Raw genomic sequence first — 15,206 nt, forward strand, 5'->3', positions numbered from 1 at the left:
GGTGTCTAAAATCATTAGTCCAAGACTGCTGACGAATTGAGTGGTCCCCTGAGCCTTTCTTAAATCCCCTGTTTAAATGAATATAGCAAAATACAACTCCATACCAACACCGGTTAAGTTTTACCTTTGTAAACACCATTTCATGAGTTATTTCAGCTGGATGGAAAAAATTAAATATGAAGGACAATACTGAAAACGGGTATAAAAAAAAAATGCAAATTGCCAACAATTAACATAACTCCTTCACTGCAGAAGGGCCTACTAAGCATTGTGGCAAAAGAACGGGTGCGCACTCACCTCCAGGAAGGGATATATACAGTATGGAAAACAAAAAAAATAACACGATGGTGCAATATAGTACACAAAAGAGGAGAAAATTCAAATGAAACTTAGTAGTAATCCTACTCACATTTTTTGTGATTGGTAAATACCTTGTGGTTGTTAAAGAGTAACCAACTGAAGTCGCAGATGGTCAGGAAAACCAGAAGGAGATTTTCAGGATATGGAAGAGAGGACACAGATATATAGTGCATATTATTTTATAAGCAAAATATAAAAAAAGTATCAGAAGCACTCACAAACATTGGTGAGTTTTGCCGTCCACAGCAATTTACCAGATGCAAGGGGTTAATCATGGATGGGCAATCCCTCTCGGAACACCAGTGCTCAGCACACCGTCCTACGCGTTTTGTTCGTCAGAACTTCATCAAGGGTCTTGATGAAGTTCTGATGAACGAAACGTGTAGGGCGGCTCTTCAAACAAGTGGATGGTGTGCTGAGCACTTGTGTTCCAAGAGGGATTGCCAATCCAGGATTAACCCCATGCATCTGGTAAATTGCCGTGGACGGCCGACATAGCGTTTTCCTTGAGAGAAAAGGAGTTTTGGGCTTTCCCTCGCTGTCTGACCCAGGGTGGTCCCAATGCTAAAAACCCACCAATGTTTGTGAGTGCTTCTGATACTTTTTAATATTTTGCTTATAAAACAAATCTGCAATAAATATCTGTGTCCTCTCTTCCATATTGACAGATTTATTATAAATCATTCTTCCTGGCAATGCACAGGTTATTAAGAATTTATATTAGTGTAGGGACCCTTGAACGTGGTCTGCCGTGAAGTTTGGCTCAAGGGCTTACAACAATTTGGCCAAAATGTTAAACTAAAAGACCATTTTATTTATTAGTTATTTATACATGTATATTTAGGCACTGTACCGTATATAAGGTTTTCTGGATGTGCACTGAGCTTTGTCTGTGTTTTATGTTATGTCTCTGGTTTTAAATATAAATTGCCATGCTCAGTAGCACTCCTCTGTGAAACTTATATGCTTATATATATGTTGTGGGTATTTTGGGGGTTCAATTTGAGCTTGTAGGTGTTCTGTATGTTTTATAATTCTTGTGCAGCTAGTCTTGGCTGTTTTGGAGGGTGGCAACCTCCTATCCAATTGAAGCTCACCCCCTCCCACATTTAAATGGTTAAAAGCTCACTCCATGGCATCTCCAACTATCAGGGGAACTTGCCTGCATGCAGTGTGATTGTGACAAATCTATTACAGAGTGCTTTTCCTGGTAATGTACAGGTTAATAAAAGCTTCAATCAGACTTAGAACTTTTGCAACTCATATTGACAGATTTATTATAAATCATTCTTCCTGGCAATGCACAGGTTATTAAGAATTTATATTAGTGTAGGGACCCTTGAACGTGGTCTGCCGTGAAGTTTGGCTCAAGGGCTTACAACAATTTGGCCAAAATGTTAAACTAAAAGACCATTTTATTTATTAGTTATTTATACATGTATATTTAGGCACTGTACCGTATATAAGGTTTTCTGGATGTGCACTGAGCTTTGTCTGTGTTTTATGTTATGTCTCTGGTTTTAAATATAAATTGCCATGCTCAGTAGCACTCCTCTGTGAAACTTATATGCTTATATATATTTTGTGGGTATTTTGGGGGTTCAATTTGAGCTTGTAGGTGTTCTGTATGTTTTATAGTCCTCTCTTCCATATCCTGAAAATCTCCTTCCGGTTTTCCTGACCACCTGTGACTTGAGTTGGTTACTCTTTAATAACCACAAGGCTTTAACCACTCAAAAAAAATGTGAGTAGGATTACGTCTGAGTTTCATTTGAATTTTCTCTCCTTTTGTGTACTGTATTGCACCATTGTGTTATTTTTGTTTTCCATATATATCCTTTCCTGGGTGAGAGTGTGCACCCGTTCTTTTGCCCACATTGTCTCTATGGATTTGGATTGAATCCATCTCAGGAGCAGCACCAATCACAGGACAGTATTCACATCTTTTGCATTTTCATTTAACCTATATTATTAATTACAGTATACAGTCTTTGCGCTCAATCTTTGTTCACATATCCTACTAAGCATTGAACAGACCGCCATTGCTGGTATTTCTAGCACTAAATTGGCTGTAAGAGAAGGAGAGCAGGAACCAATGGATTGGTAATTATTAAAAACAAATACTGTAATAATGTATTATTTCAGTTATCCCAAACCCTTTTACTTTATAATACATCATTTGAACTGATAAAACTGGTGGCTTTGAAAAACCTTTATCCTGTAGCTCCCCTAGAAAAGATTTTATACAAGAAGGATATAGGGCTATATGTAATAGATTAATTCTCAATAAAAACATACCATGGTACAGAATATGTGTTATTGGTCGTACATAAACGTACACAGAATCCATGAATTCTTTGTAATGACTCCCGAACAACTCACCCAAGATTAAGATGTTTAAGCTTCTGAAGGCTGCTAATCTGTGTTGGCAGCTCCTCAATCTGGTTGTTGAAAAAGTTCAGGACCTCTAAATTTTTCAGATCAGCAATGTTCGGTGGGACTGCTAAAATTATAAAAGAAAAAAAAATGTTAAAAAGCTTAACTTTGCACATTCCATTAACAAGAAAAAGATACATTATTTTCCAATTGTTACGATCATTTTATTTTCCTGTAGTCATTCCACGACTACACCACTGCATACGTAGCTCATCCTACTTAGGCCGTGCTTATAGTGCCGGCGACGCAGACGTCACGCTGCGATCGCTGGAAAAAATCAAATTGAAGTGACTTCCAGCAATCGCGACCAAGCCGTCGCACCGCTCCTACTATAAGTGAACGTGACGGTGTCAATACATTTGTTTTGACGCGACATCGCGTCGCTGGCAGTATGAGCGTGGCCTTAGCTGGGGCAGGACAGACAAACTTCAGGTAATGTCTGGTTTCTTCCTACTAAAATACCCACCTCCTTCGCATGTTAGTTTATGGATTTGCCCAAAGCTGAAAAATGAGATAGCATTAATTTTTTCCAAATAAGGAGGGACATTTTTGCTGTGTACTGCCATGGAAGGACTACAGGAAAAGAAGATCACAGTAAACCCACTATGCAGGTACTGCTCTAGCCGAAAGCGATAGATAGATAGATAGATAGATAGATAGATAGATAGATAGATAGATAGATAGATAGATAGATAGATAGATAGATAGATAGATAGATATTGTGAGAATCACAGTTCTTGTTTTGTATTTTTTTTAGATTTGGGACAGAAAGAAGGCAAATCAATTATCTTGGAAATTAGGAAGGATGACAAATTTTGGGCAAGGAAGTGTTAACTGGGCCTGGTACAAAACCATACATTGTTCATTACGAGATAGGGAGTCAATTTCTCTTACCCTTCCTGCTGATATAATTGCTACTTAAGAAGGATCTTTTCCATGTAAATCAATTTCTGATGCTTGATCCAAAGGTTAATTGACGGTTTCATAAACATGTTAGGGACCAAGTTAAAATCCCATGTAGGTAGTCGATTTTTCCATTGTGGTCTTAACCAGTTTACGGCTTTAATCATATGACATGATTGAATGCCAATTTTATTTTCAGCATAGCTGACAATGCTTAACTATGAACTGTGTACGCCAAGGCTTAATCCTTTATCAGGGCTGCTGCAAGGACTCGAGCAAGTACTGATGCAGTGTGTTTGAATTTACTTCTGAATAATCCTTTTTTTTGGCAATATACTTTGAAAATGTCTCAGATCGAATGTGACGGTGCACCCCTTCCCAATAGGCTGGTTGGCTGTGCTCTCGGGCAGACCGATATCCCTCAGGCAAAACAGAGAGTGATTGCGTACTCTCAGAGCTCACACTCAGATGCATGTCAAGAGGCTTTCCTACTGATACGATTGTAACCCGTAGCTCCGGGTAAGGGTTACCTATCGGGAAGGGGTGCGCCGTCACATTTGGATACTGACATCATAACCCCGAGCTCCTCGTCACTTCCGGAATCGAAGGAGAGTTTCTGAGCAACAGCCAACTGCAGCAGCCAACAGCAACAAAGCAGTGTAAGTGAGCCCACTGAGCTCAACACCCAGGGGACGACTTTACTACTTGGCGACAGAGCAGCGCAGTTCAAAAATCGGCAAGCTACAACAACATCTTCCTCCCTTCATTCACCCGATACCATCTGACGAGGAAAGGCTTGGAACTCTGTGGGAGAATACCAGTGCCTTGAACAATCATCTCTGACACATCGGCAGCAGTCCCAGTGATATCAGGCAAAGTCTTTTTTGAGGTTTTTTTCTAATTTTTAACACTTTCTTGCATTTGTGCCTTGATTTATGCATTGTTTATGTTATAACATTTTTTTTATCCATAAAATTGGTTTTATTCATTGCTTTTTTGCGCCTTTCTTTTTATATTTTATCTTTGAGGTTTTGGCTACATTAAGGATTGGGTATCCTTACTTAGAGAGGCGGCATCTTTTCTGCATATGAATAAGATATGCATATAATATGAATAAGACATTGGACTTTAAACACCAAGACAAAAACACTCTCTCATCATATTATTTAATTTAAATATTTTTTGCATACAATACTGATCCAAACCCTAAATGTGAAGCTCCTCATTGGTTCATGTCACTTTCTTTACCACATTAGTGGCATTCATTGTTTAACAATAAGTGCATCACTTTTTTCTACAAGTACCATTAAATCATATTGTTTCAAGGTTAGCTGTTAACCATTCTAAGTTTGACATTGATTACAGCCCCATCCCCATTCCAGGTATAATACCTTTCACCCTCCCACTGTTCCTATTACAGTCACCTGACATTAGGTATACGTGTGCTGGAGCTGGTTTTTTTTTTCTCTCAATGTTTTTATTGCGGTTTTACAGGGAAAAACATATAACATGGTAAAGCGCAGACACAGGCTGAGGTAAGTAGACATTTACAGCCCGTAATAGAACGTCGAGAGAAGTACATAGACCTTGGACTAGAAGAATGAGATGTTCACTCCCTGGGTCTTAAGGGCCGGACTCTTAGGCCCTTCACCCCCCCAGCCGGGAGGGCGAGCTCATAAGGAGCAAGCCCGGCATTTTCCCATTTTTAGAGAGGGTAATAGAGAGAGGGAGTAAAGGAGTGAAGAAGAAGAACATGGAGCTGGTTTTTTTTAAGCGCACACATTTTTCCTATTTGCGTTTTTCAGCTGTTTGAATGCCTGGATTCCCCGGCGGCTTCCCTCCAAATCACATAGATTTAAGTAGAAAAAAAAAAAATTATAAGCAGATCGGTGGTAAAGCGCAAACCTGCGGGTTGGACAGGAACGTGCCAGATTTTTGGAAATTATTAAAAAAAAAAAAAAAATATTGAATCGTATTTAAAAACTAGCGACAGATAAAAACAAGGCTCTCCTGCGTGTTTCACACCAGTTGGCACTTTCTCAATAAGTCCTTGAGAAAGCGCCAACTACTGTCAAATGCGTGGGAGAGCCTCTATTGCCACTGTTTTCTAAAGATGATCAAATAGTTGTAATTTTTCCAAAAATCTGACGAGTCCATGCCAAGGGTTTGAGCTTTACCACTGATCTGCTTAACTTTCTTCTACTTGAATTTTACAAATTCTCTGCTGATAGATCTCCAAAAACATAATATCAAAGCCCTGCAGTTGGTTCAAAATTCCACTACCCATCTTATAGTAGGCAATGAGAGGCCACATCTCACCAGTATTACACAATTGAGCAAAGAGTGTATTTTAAGGTCTTAACCCTTACATTAAGGCTATCCATGGACTAGCCCCCCTACCGTCAGAACTGTTAGTAACACCCGCAATCAGGCCCTTAGATCTGCCATCGTCCTTCAACTGATTGAGGCTCACTTTAAGGTCCAAAAAGCTGGAGAACTTTTTCATGGAATGCAACAAGACTGGAATAAGCTCCCTGCTGCTTTAAGAAATCTGGAAGCTTTACTTCAATTCCAAAAGGAATTAAAAACCTTGCTTTTTAAACAAAACAATGAAAATAGACCCTAATACCCTGGCAGCCAGCTCTCCTGCTCCCATTCGTGTTTCCCACCCTGTCTTGGTCGTCGTTTCCCTATACGTTTTCTTTCGGCAGGTCCTGGATGTAGGTCTGGGATGGGTGTCCTCTCTAAGTTCCTGCTCTAGTACTGAGTTTCTTGGCGATTAGTGCGTTAGAAATTTCTTTTTTTTTTTTAAAAAGAGTGAAATAAACAAAAGCGTCCACAGTTGGCCTATGGTTAGATTTAACAACTTTGAAAGCCATGCTCTCCAGGCCAGAACCTAAATCATTGGTACGACTTGTGTTTTGTTTTTTAAAATGACCTTCTTGACTATTCAGGGGATCATTAGTATGGCTGGGAATATGTGCAACTGATTGAATTCCCATGAATTAGCAAATGCTTCCAATTGAAAAGCTTGAGGTTGATTGCTCCCGGAGCAATAGAATGCTACTTTGCTGTTCTTAAAGTTCTTATTATTCGATCTGTGGTTTTCCCAGTCTATTATTTGTCGATAGAATTGGCTTGTTCAGTTTCCATTCCCCAAGATGCAGTGATTTTCGGCTCAGGAAACCTGCTCCTCCTCGGTTCAGTTTTCCTGGGATGTATACCGCTATTCGTTCGATCTTGCTTTTTCTAACAGGGACCTGCTCTGTGTACAGCCTTGCTTCTATTGCACTTAGCTTCAGTTTATTTATCGATTTAAAAATCCAAAAATCTATGAAAGATACTAATCCTAACCAAGTACAATTCTGGGTTTACCGTGACACCTTATTGGTTGCCCCTTTATTTAATGCTGAATAGGTGGAAGGACATCATATTAAAGAATCAATTTGTAAACTGGCCCTGTGCCTGGATACAAGCAGCAGAAAAGCAAAGGTGTCTGATGTTTTTGTGGTAGAGAATTCAGGGTTGCGGTCATGTGAGACATCTCAACGTGTTTGGATGACATCAGAGCGGCAGTGCCATGTTTGAAGCTGTGCAGACTATGGGCATAATCTTTTAGTCCCGAGCATGATACTAATACACGATGGCGCCTGCTTGAAGATATGTCCGAGGCAAGATCTACCAGGTCCCGGCAAACAACCTGCGTCTCAGGAGAACAATACACTGATATTCACAAAGTAAATTAAGTATGAATAAGGATTTCTTCCCAAAAACACTGCTTGCATACGCATAAACCAGGGGTCAGCAACCTGCGGCTCCCGAGCCGCATGCAGCTCTTACCGCACCTACATGTGGCTCTTGCAGGTTGCTGCTCGCCAGCTGCTGCCTCTCTCACTGTGTGCTGCAGGGGGGCACGGCCGGCACTGTTTAGGCCTCTATTTGCCACCTGGCATCTCCCAAGCTGCTGGGCTGCCTCCTGCAGTGTCCCACACCGAGTCTCTCTGTTGCCGACGCGCACCGGAAGTGCACACCACAACTTCCAGCGTGCAATGACGTCACAGAGCGGCCCGGCGTGGGACAATGAAGAGGCAGCCCAGCAGCCTGAGAGATGCTGGGCGGCAAAGAGGCCTAACCAGCGCCAGCCGGGCCCCCCGCAGCACACAGTGAGAGAGAGGCAGCAGCTGGAGAGCGACAAGCCCTCCCAGCAACCGCCGGCAAACCCAGCCAGTACCACCCCCCTTCCCAGCCACCGGCAGCACCGCCCTTCCCCCCCCCCCCTCCCAGCTACTGGCAGCAAACCCAGCCACCAGCAGCACCACACATCTCTCCCAGCCACCGGCAGCAAATCCAGCCACCGGCAGCACCACCCTCCCCCTCCCAGCCACAGGCAGCACCAGCCCCCCCCCACCTTCCCAGCTACTGGCAGCAAACCCAGCCACCGGCAGCACCACACCTCTCCCAGCCACTGGCAGCAAATCCAGCCACCAGAGGTACCACCCCCCCCTCCCAGCCACCGGCAGCACCAGACACCCCCCCACCCCCTCCCAGCTACTGGCAGCAAACCCAGCTACCGGCAGCAAACCCAGCTACCGGCAGCACCAGCAGCAAAACCAGCTACCGGCAGCACCAGCAGCAAAACCAGCCACCGGCAGCAACCACCCCCTCTCAAAGCCACCAGCAGCAAACCCAGCCACCAGCAGCAAACCCAGCCACCAGCAGCACCCTCCAGACCCCTGTCTTAGGCCTTGTTCTTTTCTTCTTCTCTTCCTGTCCCGTCGTTTCCTCTTCCTATTGGTCCTTGCCTTCCCCTCTGTTCCGCCCCCTAACTTCCGATTGGTCCTTTCTTATGTAATAGTTTCCCTCCTCTGCACGTTCCTGCAGGACTCTAGCCCTGGGTCAGATACACTGACTGCCACCGACCAGCGGTGTGGCCCCCTTGAATAAGGAGGCCTAGGGCACGCGCCCCCTGTGTTTCCAGCTTAATCCATGCATAATTATAAGATTGTATTTCTACATGCCGTCTGTATCTCCCTTTGTGAGTGCGATTCTTGCCCTTCAAATACATGCATTACATTCTGTTATACTTTTTTACACTGTGGAGCATGAGCTTCTGCTTTGTGTTATATACATACACACGTGTGTGTGCATTTGTGTGTGTTCATATATACTATAATAGCTTATAACATGGCAAAATTGTGCCATCACAGCAGCCTGTGTGCGATTTAGAAACATATCCTATTTTTGTTAGTCAATAATCTGTCATTCAAACGGATGTAATAGGTGGGGAATAAAATATAGTACCATCTAGTAAGCTTTACAGTCATAACTTAGCTCTGGGATTGCTCCCAAAGGAAAGAAGAGCGAAAAATATGAAGTAAACAAGCACTCGCTCACAGATTTAAAAAAAATTGCGCCGGTGCCAGCCAGGAAAGCAGGGCGCATCCAAGACAGTCCCCAGCAAATGGCCAAAAAGCATGGGCAGAAATCCCTCTGCACGCAGGAACGACATTTCAGGAAAACATTCCCCTGCACCTGACGAAGGGGAATGTTTCCCTCAAACGTTGTGTTTTTCCTGCAAATAAATGCACACTTTTTGAATGTCCCAAATGGAAGAATATAGATAAAACAATTAACGTTAGGAACTCCGTTGCTATATTTAAAAGGGTTCATATCCGTCCTACTCTACTGAGGTAATCCAAAATAAAAACAAGAGAAAAGCAGCTGGAAACAAGTTGACTGTGGTTGTTTAGTAAACTATTCATTTAAAAAAAATAAAAATGGAGTGAGCAACACATTAGCTTTGGTATCAATCCTTTTTACATGTAACCTGTTCTCTTTCTAACATCAAGATAAACCCAGGAATCTGGACAGGCTGAAATGTCTTGTCCAATCAAACAAGTTTTTGGTTTATTTTCCCTTGAGTACATAACTATGATCAATACACACAAAAGGTTACATGAGATTAGCAACAGATCAATGCTTGGTTATTATCTGGAAATATAAAAACGCTGCCCAACAGCATGGTGTGAATACTACTGTGCAGATAAAAGGTTAATATACCTGCAAGGAATTCAATGGTTTCATTCTCTGTGGTGTGCAGCGAGTGCAGGCTAAATTGTGGCAGGAAAAATGCCTTATTCTTAAATTAAGAGACAAACGCATTAACTGCCTTAAGGGGCCAAAACACTGGCCCCTCCTTTCCTATGCACAAAATATTAATTAAAAACTACTCCTTGCGCCTTTTGGCTCATTTTACATTTCACCGCCTTCCCTGCCACAGGGGGCCAGGCAGGTAAAGGGTTAAGCACCAGTGCGAAAAGTGCCGCGAGGCATTTTCAGCGAATACGTTTTCAATTGTGTACCATGCTGCCTCTATTAAGGCAAAGTGCTTCACAGTTCTATGTTAGAATCTTGCCACTACTGGGAAGGAATCCTAGAATGCCAGGGCCCCCATCAACACGATAGGAAAATGTGCAATGCTTATTACCATTATCCTTCTCTATTACAGCTCAACCCCGTTATAGCGTGATCCGATACAACACGGATCCGCTTATAACGCGGTTTGAGCGTGGCTTCCGATTTCATAAGCCAAGAAGCAGAAGATCTACCATGCGTTTTTCCATTTTGCCTGCTTTTCATGATTCAGGAACCTTGCGGCCGGCACGCCCCTCTTACAAACACCACCCCCCCCCCTCCCTCGAATGAAGCCGCTGGGTCATGGGACGTTACATCGCCTTGGCAACGAGACATCTTGTGACCCCGCTGCATCATTTGACGCCGGTTACGATGGCAACGCAGTAAATGTGTAAAGTAAGCAACAGAAATAAGTAATACAAGTTGCAAAATAAGCAAAATGTGTACAATAAGCTACACAAATAAGCAAAATGCAACTTAAACTTTAATATAATACAACATTTGACAAAGTGAGACACAAAAAAAAAAAAAAAAAGCTCTGACCCTCTCTGTTCAGGGGTATCGCGGTCAGTCTGATCCTACCACCCACTGTGCTCTCAGAAAGCTAGGAAAATCCTCAGGTATTTAACCCCTCCAGTTCATTTGTTAAAAGCCTCAGGTTTTTAACCACAGGAAAAGGCATAGGAGAGACCCGTGGCAGATAGAAATGGTGTAGACTTCAAACAAACATAAAAAGTTTACTTTAGAAGAAAAAATTGTTGCGCTTGATAGAATCAAAATCTGGAGTCCAGCAAACCACAATGGCTAGAGACCTAGGAGTGAACGAGTCTACAGTTCGTGGATGGAAAAAGGAGGATAAACTTTGTGATGCAGCCAAGTCCATAGAAACAGGACTGTTCACCGTCAGTGCAGGTGCCAGCTACGGTGTCCTCGAGCAGACACACAACTTTTGGTCCAGGTCTCTGCACACACAATGCGTGACACGCCTGATGGACTCAATTATCCGAAACACGTTGTGTGTGCAGAGACCTGGACCAGAAGTTGTGTGTCTGCTCGAGGACACCGTAGCTGGCGCCTGCACTGACGGTGAACAGCCCTGTAGACCGGACGCGGCGAACAGGAGCACACTGTACCGGAGAGCGGGAGGTTGACGTCGGCGTCCCTGAGCAGTGAGAGTGAATTGTTGTCTCACATTCTTGGCCAAATAAACGTATTTTTATTCATCTGTGTGGCGCTGTCTTCCACTAGATGCGCCCTGAGTGGCCTATCCATGATGTACAGAGGGAGAAGGAGCATAACTGACTAGAAAGAAGGAGGAAAGAAAATAAAGATACCTATAGTACTACCCAGTACCACACAGGCCCGTGTGAGTACATATTACGTTATACTGTTATCACCCCTGTGCTCTTAACCATTGGTTTACTATTGTATGTGTTTTCAACTACTGGTCTGATATTAACTCTGACCCTTGTCTGCACCCCTCTGTCTCTCTTTCTACCTATGTTTTCTTTAGGATCGTGGGAAGATCCTTTCCAGGGATTGAGCAGCAGACACTGAGCATTTGAAGTGTGGTATATGTATATTTATTTTTGACCTTATTCTTCTGTTCAGTTTCAAGCATTGTGTAAAGGGAGCGCCCCAGTTCACTTCCATTGTTTCAGTGGTTTGTCCAAGAAAGATCCGAAGGTACGTCTCTGTCTGGACCCCATCTGCAAACGCAAGCCAAAAAGTTTCACAACCAACTTCACGGAAATGCATCAACCTCATTCACGGCAAGTAGTGGATGGCTAAATCACTTTAAAAGGCGACATGGAATAAACAAAACCGCTATATCAGGAGAGATACATTCAGCTTTCAATGAAGCTGCATGCTCGTACCCTGCCCAGCTTCAGAAGATAATTGAAGATGGTGGCTATACCGCAGAACAGGTTTATAACTGCGATGAGACTGGACCGTGTTACAAAAGGTTACTAAATACTACTCTGGCTTGTAAGAATGATTATCAGCGAAACCAAGGCTTTAAACAAATGAAAGACAGAGTGATCGAACTTTTTGTGTTAACCAAACAGGAAATCACAAACTGAAGCCAATTTGTATAGGCAAGTTTAAATCACCACGGTGCTTCCACCATGTGAATATGGCCTCTATGCCTTTTTCCTATGACTTTAGAAAAAATGCATGAATGACTTCCAGCATTTTAGAAAACTGGTTTCATCATTATAGAGAGTAATGCAGCGCACCGCGATCAAAAAAGAAGAACAGGTCTGGCCAAAAAGATGTATTCTTTAATGAAGTCTCATAAAAACAAGGGATGCAGCCCTTCTATGCGTTTCGTGTCTAGCACTTTCTTGATAAAGTGCTAGACACGAAACGCGTAGAAGGGCTGCATCCCTTGTTTTTATGAGACTTCATTAAAGAATACATCTTTTTGGCCAGACCTGTTCTTTTTTGATCGCGGTGCGCTGCATTACTCTCTACATTGCTGGACTCCATTTCTCTACAGCAGCACGCGGTGGAGGGGAGACTCTGGTGGCAGTGAATACCGTGAGTACTTAGGGCTAACCCAATGAGGTAGGGGAGGCTGTCCTTGGACTACCTACCCCGACCTTCAGGGTATCTGGTGCCCCATTGTTTGATGCTCAAGTGTATACATCTATCAATGCTTTAATACCCAGAGTGCACTCCCCTCCTTCTTGTGTATAGCACACTTTGAGCACCTTACCTCACCAAAACTTGGTTTCATCATTAGTTCGTACCAGAGGTACGTAAACACTTACGGCAACAAAGGTCGCAGACCAAAGCTTTGTTGTTGCTGGATAACTGCCTTGCCGTCTACCGAGTTGGCAAAATACGAGTCAGCTACTTGCCCAAAAACATCACATCAAAAATACAGCCACTGGATCAAGACCTTATAGCAACGTTCAAGATGAACTTCCGAAAGATGCTGATACAGCGAATAATCACGGGTGACAATTCTGTTACTGCATTTTTAAAGACGCTAAACCTAAAAGAAGTGTTTTACATTGCTTCACCACCAATCACAAAAATGTGCTTTTCTAAATGTTGGAGAAACATAACTGGTGCAAGTCTCGTACCGGCTAACTTTGAAGTAGCCAATGACAGTGAAGAAGATAATGACTTTGAGGGCTTTACAGAGGAAGAAGTCCCGCCGCCAATCTATTCTTTGAAAGCTACATTAATGAAGGCCTCACAGAAAATTACATGGCCAATGCAGAAAGAGTACTGGAACCGTTAGGTGATACGGAAAGTGGGGCCACAATAGAATCTTGGGTAGATGGGGACAACAACTGTCCTAGTGGTGGGCATATGACTGACTCTGAAATTATCCAAAAAGTTAGTAGCAAAAATCAAGATTTGGATGCAACCGAAGACGATGAGGACAAGGAACCAGAGCCGCCACCTAAGATCTCAGAGGCGCTCGCAGGATTGCAAACTGGACTTAAATTTCTCGAAACAGAAAACAAAGATTCCATTTCAATTTTACAGTTAAAACAAATTATTGAAATCGTTAAAAAGAAGCATAGAGATGCATTGAAACAGTCAACCTTCGATAAGTAAAAAAAAAATTTTCAAAAATTAAGCACTTTTAAAGTTTATTCTCAAGTTGGTTTGTTAATGTATGCTTTCCGTAGTACAGTAGTTGGATGAACACAGAGTGCACTACACTGTGTTCCCTTTCCTTCAGAATTATAGCCCCATAGTTAATGTTAAAACATGAATGTAACTGGAATGTTACACGTATAAAAGCAGTTGTGAGGACAGTACAGTATCTACAGTATGTGTTTTTTGTGTGGAGCAAAATGTTTATCGTACAGTATTTATGAATAACGTACAACACAATTATTGGTGTCTTAAATACTTTATTGTACAATGCATCAATAAAAGTTTGAAACAATTGAACATTGTTTATGTATTTTTAATCTATAGCGGTGGTTTTAAACACAGAAACACACACCCCTATGTCTATTTTTATTTACATAGCGCCAAAAACAGTACACAGTCACAGAGCTTTACAAAAGAGTCAATGAGATACAGGCATACCTCGCTTTAAGGACACTCACTTTAAGTACACTCGCGAGTAAGTACATATCGCCCAATAGGCACACGGCAGCTCGCGCATGCGCCTGTCAGCACGTCCTGAACAGCAATACCGGCTCCCTACCTGTACCAAAGCTGTGCGCAAGCGGGGAGACTATAGAGCCTGTTACACATGCGTTATTTACATCAGTTATGCACGTATATGACGATTGCAGTACAGTACATGCATCGATAAGTGGGAAAAGGGAGTGCTTCACTTTAAGTACATTTTCGCTTTACATACATGCTCCGGTCCCATAGCGTATGTTAATGCGGGGTATGCCTGTATAGTGAAATTTTTTAAGACCAATGACATATTCCCTCTATGGATGAAGCTAATGCAAAACATACGTCAGAGGGCGTCATGACGTCACACACTGCGACTTTCATCACGGGTGCCAGCAGCTCTCAGCAGACCTGATCGCAACACCAACAGAGCCTCCTGAAGCTGCGCACTCACCACGCCTGCCATACCAGGATCGTGTCCCCACAGGGCAAGCTCATAAGTTTTTTGAGGGTCTTCTCTCCCTCTTTTCTGTCCTCTCCCCACCCCTCTCACCCCCGTGTGCCGTAGGGGTATGTTATTGAGGACCAGATTGGGGGAGTACACGATCCTGCTGCACTGTTCCCCCCACAGGGTCAGTATATATTGGTGTGTAGGGATTTCCCATATTTCTTCTCCTGGCCCTGTGTGTAGTTACGGACGCCCAGGGTCAGTTTATGTGGGGTTTTCCTATTCGACTTATTTAGCTACACATCTAAGTGTTTGTCCACTTACCAGAGTGGCAAACACTGCAAGCATGCACCTGTGTGTTATCTAGTCAGTGTATGTGCTTACAGTCACCTTACACTGTTGTTAATCACACCACATTGTTGCCCTCATTTGTTATTACTTTTACAGTACACTACATATTGATGTGAGGCTTTACATGTTAGGTGTTATTCATTCAATTACACACTAGTGCTTATTGTGAGTGCTTTTACTTTAAGCGATC

General features: G+C 42.7%; 1 protein-coding gene across 2 annotated transcripts in view; it reads right to left on the bottom strand.

The window, feature by feature from the left end:
- Window positions 1-15,206, bottom strand: part of RSU1 (Ras suppressor protein 1) — a 149,760-nt gene that overhangs the window by 88,636 nt on the left and 45,918 nt on the right. For both annotated transcript variants that reach the window (XM_075587494.1, XM_075587493.1), the window contains exon 4: window positions 2,743-2,863. In XM_075587494.1, coding sequence (XP_075443609.1) covers window positions 2,743-2,863 — 121 coding nt within the window. The remainder of the gene's footprint in view (window positions 1-2,742; window positions 2,864-15,206) is intronic.

This window comes from Ascaphus truei, chromosome 2 (genome assembly GCF_040206685.1).
Source record: "Ascaphus truei isolate aAscTru1 chromosome 2, aAscTru1.hap1, whole genome shotgun sequence".
Classification (NCBI taxonomy): Eukaryota; Metazoa; Chordata; class Amphibia; order Anura; family Ascaphidae; genus Ascaphus; species Ascaphus truei.